Here is a 19710-nt window from a genome sequence, read left to right as displayed (position 1 = left end):
AGTCGCCGACGAAGGACTCCGCTAACGGTCTCAGTCTGCAGAACAGGATGCGGGAAAGCACCTTGTAGGCAGAATTGAGCAATGTAATTCCACGATAGTTTTTACACTCCAGTCGATGTCCCTTTTTGAAAATTAAGCAAATGAGGCCATCCAACCACTCCTCCGGCATTTGTTCTTCCTCCCAGATCCTGGCAATGATCCGGTGAATTGCTTCGTACAGCCGATCGCTTACAGTTCCTATCCTGTCCCTGGTGATCTCCGCATTTACCTCTCCATTCAACAGTGTCAGGAAGTGCTCCTTCCACCTGGGTGCTACCGCCGTATTGTCGGTAACCAGGTTGCCAGCACTATCATTGCACATCACAGGCATGGCAAAATTCCTGCATCTCACCGTTTTATAGAAACTCCGTGTGTCGTTGCTGGCGTATCGCTCCTCTGCGCCGGCGAGCACGTGCTCCTCGTAGTCGCGTTTCTTTAGACGATAGATTCTTTTTTTCGCAGCTCTAGTCTCTCTGTACCCCTCTCTGTTTTGACGCGTTGCCGCAGTGAGCATGCGATTCCTGGCCTGGTTCTTTTCATCTGTCACTCTCTGGCACTCGGCATCAAACCAGCTGTTACGCTGTCTTCCACGCGTCGTGCCTACCACCTCTCTCGCAGCTGTTTCGATGGCACCATGGATGTTATTCCACAGCCCATTTTTATCTTCTCCCTCTACCTGCTATTCTGCGATTCGCTGGTTAAGCTTCCTGGCGTACTCCACTGCTACGCCGTCTGCCATTAACAGCTGGATGTCGAAACGCAGCGTCCACTCAGTGCGAGCTTTCGCCATGTTCGACAGCCTTGCGGGAATCTTACTCACTACGAGATAGTGGTCAGAGTCGATATTTGGTCCCCGAAAAGACCGTACATCGATAACATCCGAAAAGTGTCGACCGTCAATCAAGACATGATCGATCTGAGAGCTAGACTCTCCATTTGGATGCCTCCAGGTGTGTTTCCGAATATTCAAACGTGGAAAGTAGATGCTACAGATGGCCATTCCTCTGGCCGCGGCAAAATTTATGAGCCTCAAACCGTTATCATTGGACGTCAGATGAAGGCTATGTCTTCCAATAACTGGACGGAAGAATTCCTCCCTCCCGATCTGCGCGTTTGCATCTCCGATGATGATTTTCACGTCGTGTTTTGGGCACTCTCCATAGGTCCTCTCAAGCCTGTCGTAAAACTCGTCTTTAGCATCATCGGATTTATCATTTGTCGGTGCGTATAAGTTGATTAGGCTATAGTTGAAGAATTTGCCCTTAATCCTCAACACGCATATACGGTGATCTACGGGCCTCCATAGGATAACTCGCTGCTTTTGTTTTCCCAACACTACGAAACCGACTTCATGTTCTGCTTTTTTACCGCCACTGTAGTAGATATGCTACTTGAAAGAAGTACATGCAATAGGGTCTACTGCACGGAACTCGCTTTCTCCGGAATTTAGCAGCGATCTCCACTCCGAGTTGATGCAGATCTCGACCAAGCAAGCCAGCCCGTGCCGGTTCATGGAGAGTTCGAATTTCTTTCTTTGTTATTCTTAGTAATTGAGTTTTCGGTATACTACCTCACCGGGGTCGCGATACCCAGTAAACATTTTCATATGCATATCAGAGCAACAAATGAGTTATATGTACTTATATATACCCTGAAAAATTGTATCTGATGCAGAAAACTAGCATATGCGTACTAATTTGGAAGCCTTATACGTACTACAAAATATACGTTAACAATTCAACTTAATAAGTCGTTGTATGCGATAAGATCCGAATCAAAGCGATTAGTTTTATAATGCTATACAAATCTGTACTGGAAGTCGTAGGCACTTGCTATCGTCAAATACGACAAAATATAAACTTGTGTGTACTTCATTAGGCTATATTTACGATACTGAATTTAATAAAAGCCAATAACGATAATTTTCGTACATTGATATACGAGTTGGTGTTTGCTGGGTACCTGCAAACCTGGGTGGGAGCTTGAGAGAACCAGAGCTATGTTTGACACTCCTTCCAGGTAACTCTCTCCATTTCATACCCGGATCATCCTATATGTTATCCAATATTGCTTTGAAGGTGTGATCTGGCGAGTAGGCATCTAAAGGAAGAGAACGATCTTCGGGAAAAGTAGCCAACTCATAGCCTTCGCAGAAAACTTGGAGTGGCGGAGGCTAGGAGGTTTGGGTTACAAATCAATGTATCGAAAACCAAATATATGGTAGGATGAGACTCCAGAGAATACAACGGTCCCCTCACAGGGACAATGCCGACGGCGATTAACTGAAAGTGGTTGATGAGCTCATATATTTGGGATCCCTGGTCACCGCCGACGGTGACAAGTCTCCTTACTCCTTCAAGGACGTATTCAACTGAAACTTTGCACACGAAAGACATACGTGCACTTGCCATATTTGAATGAAAAGTGTTGAGGATTATTTTTGAAAAGCAAAGAATGGCCTCCGAGTATGAACCACAAGCTGCAGGCACTATTTGGAGAGATTCCCTTCCCATACCTGGCGGGAATTAGAAGATTACGGTGGATTGGCCACGTCCCAAGGTTGGCGAACGACTGTGCAGAGAAACCCGTTCGCTTCAAGAGTCTCGCCAGCACCAGGAATTGAGGGGTCGCGTGTGTCGAGTCACTTAACGAATTGGCGACAAAAAACATTCACGGCATTTTTGACGTAGGACTACGTCTTTGTTTACTATTCTGGGTAGGGTAGCACTTTGTAAAAACGCAAATAGAAGTGTAACGTTTGAATGAAAGATTTCAAATGGTTATAATTTCTATACTACTGAACGAAACATAACTGTTAATATGTCGTTGGAAAGATAAAATGTCCAGCAATTTTATAGTAATATACCCATAATAATCTTTCATACGCCTAATAGTGAAAATGTATGTAGAAACAAGGTCAAATTTCGTTAACATGGAAGCGCAGACCCCATTACTAACAAGACTGGCATCTCTGTTATTTTTCCTTATAAGCATCATCCGTCATCATCAGCGGCGCTTCTTTTAGCGAAGGTGGTAAATTTTGCATGTGTGTTAGTAAGCTTTCCGAAATTCTGTATGGTCGACTATGTTGGTATGGCGGTATAAATATTAGCACTCACTCACACAGATGCATCCAGGGACCACCTTGGTCGGCAGAGCGAGCTATAGTACCATCAGTGTCTCCCGAATATTGGCAGAGCTGTCAGTTTTCTTGTTATAGGGGTCTTCGATGGAAGGCTAGCGGTAAGTACGAATGACAAGCGGGAGCAGACAGCAGTGATAGCTTCTAGTAAAACCTTTTCGGTGCAGGATATAATCAATCGATGCCGATAACCTTCGTGCCTGTTGCCATCAGAGGTGTGAAATTGTCAAAATTTGGCGGACTAAACATCCATGCGGCGACTTCTCTGAAGTAGCCTTCATATCAATAATAACAGCTAGTAGTAGTTAAATTATAGCTAATAGGCTCTGTTTAAATCTGTCTGATTAGTTTCAGTTGTTTTAAGATGTATCAATCAGTAAGTAGCAGAACCAAAAGTACCAAAACCAATGAGTGAGACATGGACAATGTGTGTAGTTCGACACCCACACCATCTCAATTCATACCAAAAGGGAAAGACATCCGACTGACGGATCATATTTGCGCTAAACTTGCTATGGCATTGATGTTATTAGTAACCAATGGCCCTTTTAAGGGCAACAAACAAATTAAATGAAGGTTAAATGAATTTTTTTGTAATTTGCACTTCGCATTTATAATTGCAAATTGACTTTCTTGTAAAAATGTTTAGTTTATCGTAACTAAAATGCTAAATATATGCTACTTTTGTGGCTTTCCCTTCAAAGTACTAAACTACAACACTTTAAAATTCCCCAAAACAATTTTCGGTGTTGCTAATGCATCGAAGAGATTGATGTTAAAGGCCACCAAGGCTGTTTGATGGATGACATTCACATTTATCTTGAAACATTTACTAGGAACTCGAATGTCATGATAATTACATATGTGCCTTCCGGGACGGCATTTTGGGTAATTCACTCGCCAACAAGATACAAACGAAGATCTGAACCTCACGAGCGGTTTCCGTAGAGCATCTGTTCACTGTTTTAATTAGTCAAGCTAGAGGCGATAGATTCTTATGAACATACACATGCCAGAAGTTCAGTCTGCTCTAGTCCTTGCTCTAATAATCTAACATAAAGGAATACTTCATCAAGTAAAACATGTTATCAATACAATACAATATAATGTTAACATAGGTCTACGTCACCCTTTCGTACAACCCTTAGGGTTGTAGTTTTTAGTTTGGAAGAACTAACCATACGGTATGAAAACTGTAGGACGGTCAATGGAAATTTCAACCTTTATAATGCTTGATACAAAGTTATAAATAAAAGATGGAACACATGCCCTAATGTACATACCCTGGACACGCTACTGTCCATAGTGATCGACGAGACTTCTTGTAACCCTGAGAAACAGTTGTCTGATACACTTGGTTATGTTTATAATGAATGCTAGAAAGTTGTATTATGATGCATAGAACTTTATCTTTATTATCAAATTAGGCAGTAAACACATCGATAACGATTCGACGATAACGCATCGCTGCATTGTCTTTACCGTAAGCGCCATTGCCAAATAATATACAAATTGCCTATAAAATGATACCCCAAAATGACAGTTTCCAATTCGTAGTACTTTTCTTATCTAATCATGTATCGTTCAATTATACCTCAGCCAATAATGATACTCATTACCGAAACGATTACTCGTAAATTAATGTCACAGCTCCCATACAAATACAGAAGCAAGACAAAATGCCATAAAAACACACATTCCAGACTGACCGCCCCAGCAGCGCGCGGTTTGCCAATAATGTATCGATTTGCGTTCACACAAGGAGATCTTGGACGCTTTAGTCTTTGCTCTAATCTGTTATCTGTCGAAATATTTGCGGTTATCAATATTAAGCGAACACTTCAATACATCATCTGCAACAAGACAAACGTCAGGCACGTAACCGAAGTGTATCTCACAGCACAGGTAGGATGAACAAAGCCGCAAAATCTACTTTGCGTTTTAGAAAACGGCACTTGATAACAGCAATTTGCAGTGGGCAGTCTCCGTCCGTAGCAGGTAATTCCACAATGAAATATTTGTCTCTATTTACTAACTCATATGCAGTCGAATGGAGCAAACTCTCCCGTTCGGTTCAATGTTCAATACACTGGCCTGTGATCGGAAAAATTTGCAATCATGGATGCAACCGGCGTTGTTGATAAACTGAGGTGATAAAAAAACAAATAAGATTTTTTTAATGAGATGCAAAACTGTGGTTGCGATTTTCAATTTTTTTTCTTACACACAGCGATGGTATCGATGCTCCCATCTGGCAATTCTGGAAGCGACGCCGTTTTGTGGTGGTTCTCATGGCGTTTCTAGGATTCACGAATCTCTACACGATGCGTATCAACCTGAGTGTGGCCATTGTGGCCATGACGGAAAATCGAACCGTTCTACACGAGGATGGAAGTGTGGAATATGTCAGTTAGGACATCTATTAGTGGTTGCAAATAAATAAAGTAGGTTTTTGTCTCTGTTCTAGGAACAATATTTTGACTGGAGTTCAAGCTTGCAAGGTCATTTATTGAGTTCATTCTTCTATGGATATTTGATTACGCAAGTCCCGGGAGGATATCTCTCCGATAAACTTGGAGGAAATTACGTGAGTAGAGTAATGTTACCGTAGATTCTGGTTTGAATAACAGGTTGTCCACTTACAGGTTTTGGGCGTAGGCATTGGGTTAACGGCGATTTTAACGCTGTTTATGCCATTGGCAGCACACGGTGGGATAGGATGGCTTATCGGTCTGCGAGTCTTGCAGGGGATGTGCGAAGGAGTAGCTTTCCCGTGCATGCATACCGTCTGGTCCAAATGGGCTCCTCCGTTGGAGCGATCCCGTATGGTGATGTGTTCCTTTGCAGGTGTGTTTGTAGGGACGATCCTCGCCATGATGGTCAGCGGCATTCTGGCGCAAGCTATAAGCTGGGAAAGTATCTTCTACGGGTTCGGTGCAATCGGTTGTGTTTGGTGTGTTGCATGGTTTCTGATCGTGAAACAATCACCGGAGCAGGATCGGTTTATAACCTCCAGCGAGAAAGATTACATATTGAAAAGCATTGGTCGCGCTGAGGGAGACACTAGAAAGATAAAACATCCCTGGAAAGCGATTCTAACATCAAAAGCCGTTATCGCTACTACCGTTTCCAACTTTGCCGAGAACTGGAGTTTCTATTTTCTTCTGACTCAGCTGCCAACATTTCTGAAAGGTTTGTTGTTTTAGACCAATAACATTTAAGAAATTATTTTAATATTTTATCTAACAGAGGCAATGCATTTTGAGGTGCAAACGACGGGCTTCGTAGCTGCTCTTCCATATGCAGCGATGGGGATTAGTCTCAGTATCGCAGGCTACCTCGCCGATTGGTTCCAAGTTAAGTGTATCCTAACAACTACCCAAGTTCGTCGCAACTTCAACTGTTTGGCATTCGTTGTACAAACGATTTTTATGCTGCTCGGTGTCATCATACTGGAACCAATCCCGACCATTAGTTGCATAACGATAGCAGTTGCAATGGGATCATTTGCGTGGTGCGGTTATGCAGTAAATCATCTGGATTTATCGCCCAAGAGTGCGGGAGTGTTAATGGGTATCTCTAACTCAGCTGGCACCATCGCCGGTATTTGTTCGCCGATTGTTACCGGTTACATTACTACGGAAGGAACGGATGAAGAGTGGAAACTAGTGTTCTATATAGCAGCATTGGTCTATTTAGTTGGACTGTTGGTCTACTGGTTCTGGGCATCCGGAGAACTGCAACCTTGGTCTATTGAAATGCAGGAAATGAACGCGAGCGCAAAGGATTATGAAAATCAAAATTAAGCGTGTTATGACAATAAAATAAGCATTGCTGAATAGAACCAATTTTGTGGTGGTAAAGTCAGTTTTACAACTTTTTTATTTTATTTTGTTTTATTATACGGTGACTTCAGTTCAGAGTACGAATTCGGGAAATATTTATGCGCAAAAATACAATATCAGTTACCATTTCTTCTAGTCTACACATTTGGATGACTAACAGCTAATGCAAACAGAAAATCTGGCTTGAGATTTCTTCCAGTTTATAAGTGAGATTTTTGGTGAAGAGACGCTGAGAATAGGCTATCAAATCACTGGATCCAAGGCACAATATAGTTGCCACGCTTCTAGATACCTAGCCCGCATCCCTACCTGGAATGCCCGCAACCAAGAGAAAGATCGGGTAACCAACTTTTCCTTAGAAGAGAGTTTTTCTCCTCAGTGTTTGTTTTGCGGAATAGTGAGACTGACCAGATTGGAGAAATAATTGGGTTTGTGATGGTAAAGGCAACTACGAAGAAGCGCCCAACATAGCTCTAGCCATCCCAAACCCGTACCTAGCGCCTGTACATGGTCATACCAGGTAATGGACTGTAGTTTTGGGCAACCAGTAAGCCACACAGGCTGGGAAAGGGTGAACATGTGTATTCCATAACCTCTGTTCATTAACTCCTATTCCTCCTTCCTCCACGAGGTGCCGGCTGGGGTACGCAACTTCGGTTGTTGTATGCTAACAGGAGGGGGGGGGGGGTACAGTGGCTCCCGCCCACATTAAGATGGCAGCCCCATCAGCGAAATAAGGACCTTAGGTTAACAGCCTACTGTACCAGAACATAAAAAAAAGTTACCGAAAATGAAAGAAGAATTCTCTCTGGATTATTGGCAACGACCTTTAGCATGAAAACACGGACACGAATCGGCACATGGAATATACTGACCCTTGCCCAGCAGGGCAAACTGGCTCAACTTGCAAGGGAAGCTAACCGCCTGAAGCTTGAAATTCTGAGGCTGAGCGAGGTCCGCTGGCCGGGTACTGGCGAACACAGGACATCATCCGCGCAAGTCTTGCTCTACTCTGGCATACGAGGTGAAAATGCTACTCGAGAAAGAGGAGTTGGATTCCTACTGAGCCCAGGGGCACAGGCGGCCCTGATGAAGAGGGAACCGATAAATGAACGAATAATTGTTGCCAGATTCAGAACACGAGTTAGGAACCTTACGGCAATCCAGTGCTATGCGCCAACAGATGCTGCCGACCTGCAGGAGAAAGAGAGTTTTTACAGCCAGCTGGACAGCGTGGTTGAGAAAATCCCGAAGGGGGACATCCAAATCCACATGGGCGACTTCAACGCGAAGATTGGCTCAAACAACGCGGACCTTGAACGCGTCACGGGACGCCATGGCCTAGGAGAGATGAGCGAAAACGGGGAGCTGTTTACAGAATTCTGTGATAATAACAACATGGTCATTGGTGGATCGCTCTTCCCCCATAGACCAGTACATAAAGTCACGTGGGTTTCCCGCGACGGCCGAACAGAAAACCAAATCGACCACATCTGCATCAGCCGGAAATGGCGAAGGAGCCTTCTTGATGTACGCAACAAACGCAGGGCTGATATTGCATCCGACCATCATCTTGTTATCGCTGAGATACGTCTGCGCGTCGCACTTGTCCCGCGACGGGAGGAGAAAGTTGGGGTCCGCTAGCTACGACGTCCGCCGATTGGAGAATCCTGAGGTGAAAAGGGCCTTTGTCAAACAACTTGAATCTCGAGCCTCGGAGTTGCCACCTGGCATCAAGAACGCCTTCATCACGACCAGTGATGAAACCCTCAGCAAAGCGCGCAGTGGGCGGAGGGAGTGGATTTCGGATGAAACTTGGAGGAAGATCGACGAGCGGAGAGAGGCGAAAGCCGGCATTGAGCGAGCACGAACCAGATCAACTAAGACAGCTGCCCGTCAACGATACGCCGAACTGGAAAAGGCTGTCAAACGTGCTTGTAGGCGGGACAAGAGAGCCTGGACTAACTCCCTAGCCGAACAAGGGGAAACCGTCGCCGCCAATGGTGATATCCATTTGTTGTACGATATTTCTCGCTGGCTTAGTGGTGCCATGTTGAATACAAAGATGCCGCTAAAAGACAGAGCTGGTCAGCTATTGACTGACCGTACAGAACAGCTTAAGCGATGGACTGAACATTTTGAACAACTCTTCCGAATTTCAAATGTCAGAGACCAACAAAATCAGCAGCGTACGACGCCTACAGTTCATCGAATAAATCGCGTGAACTCGGAGGCGCCATCGCTGGATGAAATTGTAGCAGCCATCAAGAGTACGAAATCCAATAGAGCGCCAGGGATAGATCGTATTTCAGCCGAAATGCTCAAAGCTGACCCATCTTTGTCAGCCCAGATGATGCATCAGCTTTTCAGCAATATTTGGGAAACCGCAACCTTTCCGGTGGACTGGATGCACGGCATATTGGTCAAAATCCCTAAGAAAGGAGACCTAACTAAATGCGGTAACTGGCGTGGCATCACGTTGCTCTGTATTACTCTCAAAGTACTCTGTAAGGTAATCCTCAACCGGATCCAGGAGAAGATCGACGCTACTCTCCGGCGGCAGCAAGCTGGATTCCGTGCTGGCCGATCATGTGTAGACCATATCACAACGCTCCGCATTATATTGGAGCAGATCAACGAATTCCAGGACTCTCTTCTGCTGGTGTTCGTTGACTTCGAAAAGGCGTTCGACCGACTCAATCACGAAAACATCTGGGGCGCACTTAGGCGTAGAGGAGTTCCAGATAAGCTAGTCCATCTTATCGAGGCTCAGTACGAGGCGTTCTCGTGCAAGGTTTTGCACGACGGCATCTTATCCGACCCCATAAGGGTTACTGCTGGCGTGAGACAGGGCAGCATTTTATCAGCGCTTCAGTTTCTCAACGTTATGGATGAGATATTAGTTGGAGCAATTGACAGTAGACCAAATCGAGGATTGCCTTGGAATCCTCTAACGATGGAGCAGCTAAATGACCTCGACCTAGCCGACAACATTGTCTTGCTCGCACAACGCCGAAACGATATGCAGAGCAAGTTAGATGACCTCTCCGAGAGCCCCCAGGCAGCAGATCTCACAGTCAATGTAGCGAAAACTAAGTCTATGGTAGTGAACACTGACAATTCCACCAACTTCACAGTAACGGGACAACAAGTTGAGCAGGTAGACGCCTTCCAATATCTTGGTAGCCATACAACGCCCGATGGTGGTACCAAGACTGATATAGCCACACGGATCATGAAGGCCAGGGGTGTCTTTGCAGGTCTGCGAAACATTTGGCACTCAAACCAGATCACTCTACGTACGAAAACCCGAATCTTGAACTCAAACGTTAAATCCGTACTGCTGTATACCTGCGAAACGTGGTGCGTCTCAGCGGAGACAACGCAAAAACTGCAGGTATTCATTAACCGGTGCCTGCGATAGATCATTCGTGCCTGGTGGCCTGATAACTGGATATCCAATGAGGAACTCCATCGTCGGTGTCATCAACGGCCGATAGCCACAGAAATTCGTGAACGTAGGTGGAAGTGGATCGGACACACCTTGAGGAAAGGAGCGAACGAGGTTTGCAGAGAAGCACTCGGCCGGAATCCACAAGAGCAGCGTAGAAGAGGCAGACCCAGAGGCTCACGGCGACGGAGCTTAGCCAACGACACCCGGGCTGTAGACGAGAACCTGTCCTGGCGACTGGTAAAAGCCATGGCGGGTAACCGTCAGCAGTGGAGATCTCCGATTTCATCCCTTTGTTCTGCCGGACCGGCGGATATGGACACATAAGTAAGTAAGTACATGCTGTACAGTTAGCTTTGCCGTTGACAAGAAAAATAATTGATTCAAGTAATCGTCATTTTTCAGGACTTGGAAGCAGAGAATGGGAAAGTCCCACTGGTTAGCAGTTCCTGTTAGGCACTATTTGCTGAGAAAGCAAAATTACGTGCGCCCATGAACCAGCAGCAGTGATTTCGCAGTTGTAATTTTGGATTTAGCCGCAGTTAACGCAGATTGTGTGACGACGATAAGACCAGTACCTTCCACAGCTTGCTGTCCGTATCGACGGAGAAATGAATAAACTTTTCTTCAGAGTTACTGGAGGTGTTCTGTCAAACATTCAAGCTGCTGTATTGCACAATAAAAGTGAAATGAATACCGAAATTTTTAACAGTTTTATCAATTTATCAGAAACCTTCCTTTTAAGGATGAAAACATGCTTATATGAAATGATAAATGATTGTTGTTCTCCGCTGGTCACAATATAGTTTATTGGGCCAGCAGTATTTATTAAAACAAAACATTAGGTTTAGTTTTAATGCGTTTTCCTGCACATGTGTTGCGGAGAATTAGTATTTAATTTGGTGTTAAATTGGTTTTAATTGTTATCACTTGCTCACGGCAGACAATTTTTCAATGTGACGTATATTGAAATTAAAATAACTGCGGCACCGCTCGTGTTGCCGTTGGTGGTATATCACAATAAGGAATTATCAAGGCAATTACAATCAAAGAGAAACGGTAGGATCCCATTTAATTGTTTGTTACTTTGTAATAGTAGAATTAAATGGAATTTTCCTTCGACGTTCTCGTTGATTCCTGAGTTGTACCAAGAATTGTTCGAAAATTGGAATTATTTCAACTAATACGAAGCGACAATTTCTAGTTAGACCGAGTTAGAGCTCTTATATTTTCTAATTTGATTTTCCGATCGATTGGTGTAAATATATTTGAAATCTATTAAGAATTGGCTGAATTACAAGCGTAACAACGCGTTACCATTTTAATGACGTCATTTCCAACAACCAATCACGAAGCGAGGATTTCTAGATGGACAATGATCCAATATATCCAATTTATCAACAGTGCACACTTAAAAATCAATAGTTTTTTTTTTGGTGTGGATGCGTAGAAGATTTTCCGATCGATTAATGCAAAAATATTTAAAACCGATCCGGAAACCGCAAAGCTATAAGCGCTCAAAACCTGTCATTTTTTCGTGACGCTCCCATTTTTCAATTTTTTGGAATGACACGCTATCCCAAATCTTACCGTAAGACATAGTCCTACGTCAAAATGACGACAAGTTGGACTGTGACAACTATCGAGCGATCACCGTTCTCAATGCCGCCTACAAAGTGCTGTCACAAGCCATTTTCGGCCGACTATCACCAATTGCGAACAGATTTGTAAGAACATAACATTGTACTGCGGCAGACCCTCCAAAAGGGCCGTGAATACTAATTTCCCACACATCATTTGTTTGTTGACTACAAAGCCGCATATGATACCGTTACCATCGACCGGAAAGAGCTATGAAAAATCATGGACGAGAACAGCTTCCCCAGGAAGCTCATCAAATTGATTCAATCTATTTAATCATAGTGCTGTGTTCGGATTTCGGGTGAAGTTCATTCGAATCACACAGAGGGCTTTGTCAAGGTGATGGTCTTTCATGCCTGCTGTTCAACATAGCACTACAAGATGTTATGAACCGAGTTGATATCAATACGCGGGGCACGATCTTCAACAAATCTAGTCAATTCGTCTGCTTTGCCGATGACATGGATATTATCTGTGGCGGTGGCTGAACAGTACACCACACTATAACGCGATGCAGAAAAGATTGGATTAAAGGCCGGCGGAACCGAGGTCGACCGACGACGCTTGGGCAGTAGTATAATAATCGACGGCGATAAGTTTGAGGTAGTCGACGAATTTGTCTATCTTGGCTCACTGGTAACGGTGGACAATGATACCAGCCGTGGGATTCGGAGGCGTATTATCAGCGGAAGTTGTGCTTACCATGGGCTCCACAAGCAATTGTGGTCGGGCAGACTATGTCCCCGTACAAGGTACGCCCTGTACAAGATGCTTATTGGACCGCTTGATCTCTACCGGCTTGAAATATAGGCAATGCTCGAGGAGGACCTGCGAGTGCTCGGAGTTTTCGAACGACGAGTGCTAAGAACGATCTTCGGTGGCGTACAGGAGAACGGAGTATAGAGGCGGAGGATGAACTATGAACTCGTACAGCTCTATGGCGAACCCAGTATCCAAAAGATGGCTAAAGATGGACGGATACGATGTGCAGGGCATGTTGCAAGAATGCCGGACAACTACCCTGCAAAGATGGCGTTCGCCTCAAATCTGGTAGGGACAAGACGACCAGGAGTGCAGCGAGCAAGATGGTTAGACTAGATGGAGCGAGATCTGGCGGAGAGTACTCGGTGTCCGAGGAATTGGAGAGCGGTAGCCCACAACCGAGTTATATGGAGAAACCTTGTTCAACAGGCTTTGTCTTAGGACGACAAGCCACTTAAGTCAATCTATCACGGCATTTTGCATTCTGTCACAGTAGTATGAGTCTATCACACCACTAAGCCCGTTCATAGTTTATTCGAGCTACAACGCCGAGTTTGCGTGACTGAAACTGTTCGAGCAGCATTCGGTCGCTACGTACAAAATTCAGTACTGTAGTTAGTCTCAAATACCGAGTTTCCATTCGTCATCCTTGTTTCTTCGCCCAGATCGATGCCGAATATTCCGATCCGTGTTTGCTTGAATGTTCGTAGTAATCGCTGTTTGGGTAGGTTACCTTACTAGGATCATGCTAGCAAGCTTCGTGATGGGATTGTCATCTTAGCTTTAGTGCCGATACACCAACGCTGCTGTTAGCCGCGCCTAACCTGCAGGCACTCACCAGGTTGAGAAATGTATATCCGTTAAGAGCCGCCTCTGAAGTAGGAATAGATGCTCATGAAGGCTACATCTCATGCTGATACTTAGCATTTGGATAAGTGCCTCCTTCCCTGTCCGTATACGATCTTAGTTCCCAGCGGGGTTGGCCACCCCATCTCGACTCAGGTTACCGATGGTATGCATTATCAAGCCCTTTTTTCCTCACACGTATGGTGGCTATTGACTCATATATTAAGAATATTTGGTTACCGCCTACGACATCTTAAGTAAGAGGATTTAACAACGCATTCAAGATGGAAAACAGACCTAATTTTCCCTTCCCAAGAGGTTTCGATCAAGGAGCGTATGCTGCTTCACGAAGCTTACGATGTATAATACGCCAATTGAACCAACGGTCATTCACGGACTTGAAACTATAACTTTGCTTATGGAAGGCATGCGTGCCTTTGCCGTATTCGAACAAAAATTGTTGCAGGCTATATTCCACTGTGTATTAACAGGAGACGGAAAACGCTCCAAGAATTCCACGGTAAAAAAATTCCTGGTGAAAATTGGGAGGTTATAGGTGAATCAGTTACATCACGAGGATGTGTCGGACACCAGAGCGGTGAAATCTGTTCTTTTCAAGGACTCTACCGGCACCAGAAATGGAAAATTTCAACGTGCTAGATGACTCAACCAGGTTGAAAATAACTTTCGCCTGAAGATAGGGTATGCCGAGTGCCGAAGACCAAATGGAATGGAGACAAGTTTTCAATACGCAGAGACAATCTGCGATCGTTGATGACGACGAACTAGAAAAGATAGAATAGTTTATTTTGGCCTGTATTTTGGTCTGTTTATTTTGGGCGTGTATTTTGGTCTTAATAAAACGCTGCTGAATTTGAGTTAGAGTCGCGAGAAATGATGAAGTCGCTGCGGCTAAATTGAGCACATTTTCTATAGCGGTGTCTGTGTTTTTTAAATCCGACCGGCCGAAATAGCCAGCACAGGAAATAAATGCTTTTCAAAATCAGATCAAATGAGAGACCGATAGATAACATGTCAGTATTGCCTAGATACCGGCTCATTGAAGATAACTAGTTTTGCAGTGACAACAGCTTGCTGCTGGCGCTAGTGTATCATTGAATCGTACATATACACTAGCACCAGAACCAAGTGGTTGTCAGTGGTGTTACTAGGTATGTTAACCAGATAGAAGAGTTTCAGAAATAATTGCCTCACACATTGGTAGTAGTGTAACTAGAGCACCATATGCTGAAATTAAAAACAAAATGCTGCAAAAGAAGTAGAATTGTTCTGTGATAGCATATTCACAGCTGTTTAGTTTCTAGAATAAGTAAACGTGATCATAATTGTGTGTTTTCCAAACCATCATCAAGAGGGGATACGCGTAAGCGATTGATGCTAGTTTTTTCAGCCTGATTACGTGCCAGTGAAAAAACAGTGGTTTTGATGTTTATTGAACAAAATTTAGCAAATTACTTACATTTTTATGAAAATAGTTATAGCACATTAAAGCTTATGAGTGCTACATTCGTTTCAGTATTGTTATATAGTGGCAAAGTTTTTATTTGGGAAAGTGTAGCCAAAAAAGGTAATATATACCGAAATTAGTAGCGTGCTGGAAATACCCTCCAGTACGCTATATAAATTTGAGTTCGCTGGTAATCGCTAATAACAAGTAAGTAAGGAGAACGTATCACGCATTCATGCTGAAAGTCGGCCCTACTTTGTCCTTCACAAGATACCGCGATCAAGGAACCCTTGCTAGGGCAGTAGTTCTGTATCAACTTAAACTGCAACGGTGCTCACAGAAGACATCCGTGCACTTGCCGTATTTGAGGAAAAGATTTTGCAAATAATTTTAGCAGAATATAAAAAGAAAACTAAGATTGGTTACGGTATCGCTTGGAAAAATTTTCTGTTGTAAATTTGGCAAAAGTTGGAAGGTTATGATGGTCCGGACGCGTTGTGAGGTGCTGACGGCAATTGCAAAAAATTGACGATAAGAGGCTCACTTAGAGTGACTTAGAGGGATGCGAACTAAAGACAATTTTCTATAGTAACGTCCATACAATTCCCTCATAGTATTTTTCAAACAATTTTCAAAAAGTTAATTGATTGTTGAGTTACGACCTGTAGTTAGATCCTTGTGCGTTGAATTAAATGAGTGTCTCCATTTGGCACTTTCTTAGTTTGACAATTTCTATTTCAGTTATTACTATAGTATTACACACATGTATTATTACATGTTGTACTTGCGGGTGAAGAAAGCTGTTAGCCATTTTTTCTTTTCCTTTTGTCTTAATACTACTACCACTAAATACTGCATACCTTGAACATTCTTGAACGTATCGTAAATAAACTAGAAGTTTAAACTAGCTTCAACATGAGATGATTTCTAGCAGAAACAACTTTTTCTGCCGATAGGCAGTATATGCAGTGTAGGCCAGAAACTTATACTTTAGTCATATTGACGTGACTTATATGGAATTCCGAACCGTCGAATTACGTCAGACCATTCCCAGCATTTTTATTGATTTTCTACTCGTCGTTTAGATGCTCCTCGCCGTATGAGCACGTATCATTGAGAGACATTTTTAGAATCAACGTCTGCCAACAGATAAGCGGTAATTAAAATTCGCTGCTGTTTGCCGTTTCGTCACACGGCAGCTGTAATGATAATATTAGATAGAAAACTGTAACTAAGACTGCCCAGGAGTAACTATACAGTTATCAGATCGCCGAAGGTTCTGCTTCAGCACGGACGACGGCTCGTTAATCCTTGCTTATTCGCCGGGTACACGCAGCCTGTGAATAACATGGACGCAACGGAATGCAGTAAACTAAGGTTTGTTGGTTGAGTAAAGCTTCTTACAGTTGTAAGTTTAAAATCAATTAATGTTTTTTTGCAGCGATGGAGTCAAAGGTGCACTATGGATGTTCTGGAAGCGTCGACGCTATGTAGTGGTATTTATGGCGTTCTTGGGATTCGCTAATGTGTATACATTGCGAGTGAATTTGAGCGTTGCCATAGTAGCCATGACCGAGCTTCGGGACGTTGTGTACGAGAATGGAACCATAGGACATGTTAGTATGAAATTGGAACCTAATCAAAATCATCACACAACAAGATAGTCAATTTCCAGGCACAAACATTTGCGTGGAGCTCCAGTATGCAAGGATACGTCCTAAGTTCTTTCTTTTATGGTTATGTATTTACCCAGGTGCTGGGAGGTTACTTGTCTAACAAATTTGGCGGTACAAATGTAAGCGACCGTACCAATTGTAATCTAATCCAACATTAGATCAATCCGCAGGTCTTCGGAATAGGAATCGGAGGAACAGCGATACTTACACTACTGACACCAGTGCTGACCTCGGTAGGTGTTGGATGGTTGATAGCCATTCGAGTGTTGGAGGGCTTCTTCGAAGGCGTGACCTTCCCTTGCAGTCATGCCTTTTGGTCTCGATGGGCTCCACCAAGCGAGCGTTCTAGGATGGCTTCGATTGCCAGTACTGGTGCATTCGCGGGAACCGTAGTTGTGCTGCCGATTAGCGGAGTGCTTGTCAGTGCCTGGGGATGGACGAGTGTTTTCTATTTCTTCGGTGCTGTTGCATGCATTTGGTATGTGGCTTGGATCATAATAGTGAGAAGATCACCAGAGGACGATCGGTACATATCAGAGCAGGAGAAAAATTTCATTATCCAGACGCTCAAACGAACTGAGGGAGATTCGGAAAACACGCAGCATCCATGGAGGGAAATGCTTACATCCAAAGCCGTGATATCTATGTCGATTGCCAGCTTCACTGAAGATTGGGGTTACTACACTCTACTGACCGGCTTGCCAACGTTTTTAAAAAGTACTCAAACTAATTAGGAAATCCAACAACACTAACCAGCTATTTCTTTGCTCTAGGTGTTCTCGGTTTTGACTTGCAAAAGTCCGGCTTCATCTCGGCCCTTCCTTATCTCGTGATGGGTATTCTGCTGAGTTACGCTGGTTATGTAGCCGATTGGTTACAAATTCGCGGATACCTTACAACGACACAAGTGCGCAAATATTTCACCTGTGGAGGTTTTACGGTCCAACTGATCTGCATGATGGTCGGAGCTTGGATTCTAAGTCCTACACCAACTATCATCTGCATTACCATAGCTGTAGGATTTGGAGGAGTCGCATGGAATGGTTACCTTGTAAACCCGCTAGATCTTTCTCCTAAAAGTGCGGGAGTGTTGATGGGAATCAGTAATGGCTTTGCAACTATCGCCGGAGTAATTAGTCCTATTGTTAGCGGTTACATAACTACCAACAACAGCGAAAACGAGTGGCGCCTGGTTTTTTATATAACCGCTGGAATTTATGTTATCGGAACGCTGATTTATTGGGTCTGGGGATCGGGAGAACTTCAACCGTGGTCCGTTGAGGCAAGGGAACAAAGAATAATGCAGAAAGATAGCATTACGTCGAACACAGAGCACAGCAATAAATCAATATAGATATGGTAATGAATCTATTTTGGATGGCTAAAAATTTACATTGCAAAGCGCATGGCAGTGTTCTATCATAATTCATGGACGTTAGCGGCTTCGACAACATAAAGCCATTCATTTTGGCTTTTCACTAGTGAAAATATTTGTTGCAACCAACTGCAAATTGACAGAATCAGCTTTTGGATTATTCAATTTGCAGTACTCTTTGAATTTATCCTGCAATTCACGATTGGTCTGCTGCAGTTTATCCCTTTCAGCCGCTAGTAAGAGGTTAATTGCTTCCACACGATTGATTTTATCGAAGAAAAACTCATACTCAGCTGGACAGTTGGTAGCGGTACGGCCTTGCTTAACACGCCTTTCGAAATACTTTTTGTCGTCATCGCACTCAAGTTTGGAACAATTTCGAGCTAGTCCCAGTATAAGCTTACCTCGTCCCAGCAATTGGTCCAGATGAGTTTGTACATGAAATGCATTGTAGGAAAGCTCTTTCATGCGATCCTTATGGTCTACTTCCAATTTGGCCAATGTCCGCTTATGAGAGTCCAAATCAGTCTCAAGCTTACGTTTCGCGAATCTTTTGGTTATTACTCTCCGATTACCAGCTATATCTACTTCAATTATTTTTCTGTTCAAATGTCTTATGGTTTCACGCAATTGTTTAATTTTCACTCTATTTCCGGTAATCAATTGCTGGGATGCTTCATCTGTGCCATATAAGTCGAAATAAGCTTTTGCTTTCTCCGGATGCAAAATGGTAGTTAGATAATTTTTTACAACCGACTTGATTTCCCCGTGCAGTTGCTGGAGGTGGTCCAGCTTTTTGTCGCGCAGTCGATCGCGTTTTTCAATATGCTAGTTATGGGCAATAAACAGTTAGTTTTGAATAACAACAAGTGAAGGTAAGCATTTACTGTATTAATAGTTTCATCATTCTTCTTTATAAAATCCACACGGTCATCCAGCAGACCTTGTTCCATCGCATCCTCCAAAGAAATAATTGCACCTTCCATTTGTAGAGTACACTCATTTCCATGGCTCTGCGGAATGAAATTAACTTGTAGGTACATTGCTGAACAAATTAACAGGCAATAGGCAGCATTAATAAACAAACCTCTTTCAGTAGAGCATCACGGCGAAACTCGTCCAAGAGATTCTTGCAATCCTTTTCATATTGTTGCGATAAATTGTCCCGAAAGTATGCATGAATGTCTAAAAATTGTACCGAAGTGTAAAGCAATTAAATAGCGCAATAATAAAAGAGCCATAACAAAGTAAAAACGCAATTCGATTCTGACAAAAATCCGAAAAATTATGTTGCTAATATCGAGCGTGTTTTTGTTTCATTTTTATTTTATAGTCAATTCTGATTGTTCTATCCAAAATTAAAGTATAACCATGTATTAAAAAGACCAATAAACATATACCTAACTGTTGACTCAAAAAGATACAGTCAGCAGCAATCGAAATGGACCATTAGAAAATCGCCATA

The 19710-nt window shown here is 43.3% G+C and overlaps 3 protein-coding genes across 5 annotated transcripts in view; 2 read left to right on the top strand and 1 right to left on the bottom strand.

The window, feature by feature from the left end:
* Nucleotides 1-5068: 5068 nt before the first annotated feature.
* On the top strand, nucleotides 5069-7132 carry LOC128734705 (sialin-like). 2 transcript variants are annotated; one of them, XM_053829014.1, is made up of 6 exons: nucleotides 5122-5179; nucleotides 5228-5331; nucleotides 5412-5586; nucleotides 5649-5768; nucleotides 5827-6373; nucleotides 6431-7132. In XM_053829014.1, the coding sequence occupies exons 2-6, from the start codon at nucleotides 5300-5302 to the stop codon at nucleotides 6985-6987; spliced, it is 1431 nt and encodes a 476-aa protein (XP_053684989.1). In that variant the 5' UTR covers nucleotides 5122-5179; nucleotides 5228-5299; the 3' UTR covers nucleotides 6988-7132. The 2 variants fall into 2 exon arrangements, with proteins under 2 accessions (XP_053684990.1, XP_053684989.1); XM_053829015.1 differs by lacking the exon at nucleotides 5228-5331 and having other exon boundaries at nucleotides 5069-5179.
* A 9344-nt stretch (nucleotides 7133-16476) lies between these two features.
* On the top strand, nucleotides 16477-19544 carry LOC128734230 (sialin-like). Of its 2 annotated transcripts, XR_008411973.1 has the most exons (6): nucleotides 16477-16571; nucleotides 16636-16810; nucleotides 16870-16989; nucleotides 17041-17587; nucleotides 17644-19120; nucleotides 19238-19544. XR_008411973.1 is itself a non-coding variant. In XM_053828296.1 (5 exons), the coding sequence occupies exons 1-5, from the start codon at nucleotides 16543-16545 to the stop codon at nucleotides 18222-18224; spliced, it is 1452 nt and encodes a 483-aa protein (XP_053684271.1). In that variant the 5' UTR covers nucleotides 16477-16542; the 3' UTR covers nucleotides 18225-19544. The 2 variants fall into 2 exon arrangements, 1 of the variants encoding a protein (XP_053684271.1); XM_053828296.1 differs by having other exon boundaries at nucleotides 17644-19544.
* Nucleotides 18333-19710, bottom strand: part of LOC128736330 (dynein regulatory complex subunit 2) — a 41738-nt gene continuing 40360 nt past the window's right edge. Inside the window, exons 7-9 of the mRNA XM_053830807.1 lie at nucleotides 19333-19430; nucleotides 19133-19258; nucleotides 18333-19073 (exon numbers count right to left, since the gene is read on the bottom strand). Of these exons, the coding sequence (XP_053686782.1) occupies nucleotides 18333-19073; nucleotides 19133-19258; nucleotides 19333-19430 (965 nt within the window). The remainder of the gene's footprint in view (nucleotides 19074-19132; nucleotides 19259-19332; nucleotides 19431-19710) is intronic.

Source organism: Sabethes cyaneus, chromosome 2, assembly GCF_943734655.1.
Source record: "Sabethes cyaneus chromosome 2, idSabCyanKW18_F2, whole genome shotgun sequence".
NCBI lineage: Eukaryota > Metazoa > Arthropoda > Insecta > Diptera > Culicidae > Sabethes > Sabethes cyaneus.
The sequence above is the reverse complement of the archived record's forward strand: the minus strand, read 5'-3'. Positions and strand labels throughout refer to the sequence as shown.

What these genes read in the sequence shown, in the direction of transcription:
- LOC128734705 (XM_053829014.1), top strand. Translation starts at nt 5,300, where the DNA reads ATGGATGCAACCGGCGTTGTTGATAAACTGAG. An exon ending in GGCGTTGTTGATAAACTGAG is followed by an intron (nt 5,332 to 5,411) that starts GTGATAAAAAAA and finishes TCTTACACACAG; the next exon opens with CGATGGTATCGATGCTCCCA. An exon ending in GCTGCCAACATTTCTGAAAG is followed by an intron (nt 6,374 to 6,430) that starts GTTTGTTGTTTT and finishes TTTATCTAACAG; the next exon opens with AGGCAATGCATTTTGAGGTG.
- LOC128734230 (XM_053828296.1), top strand. Translation starts at nt 16,543, where the DNA reads ATGGACGCAACGGAATGCAGTAAACTAAG. An exon ending in ACGGAATGCAGTAAACTAAG is followed by an intron (nt 16,572 to 16,635) that starts GTTTGTTGGTTG and finishes GTTTTTTTGCAG; the next exon opens with CGATGGAGTCAAAGGTGCAC. An exon ending in ACAAATTTGGCGGTACAAAT is followed by an intron (nt 16,990 to 17,040) that starts GTAAGCGACCGT and finishes ATCAATCCGCAG; the next exon opens with GTCTTCGGAATAGGAATCGG.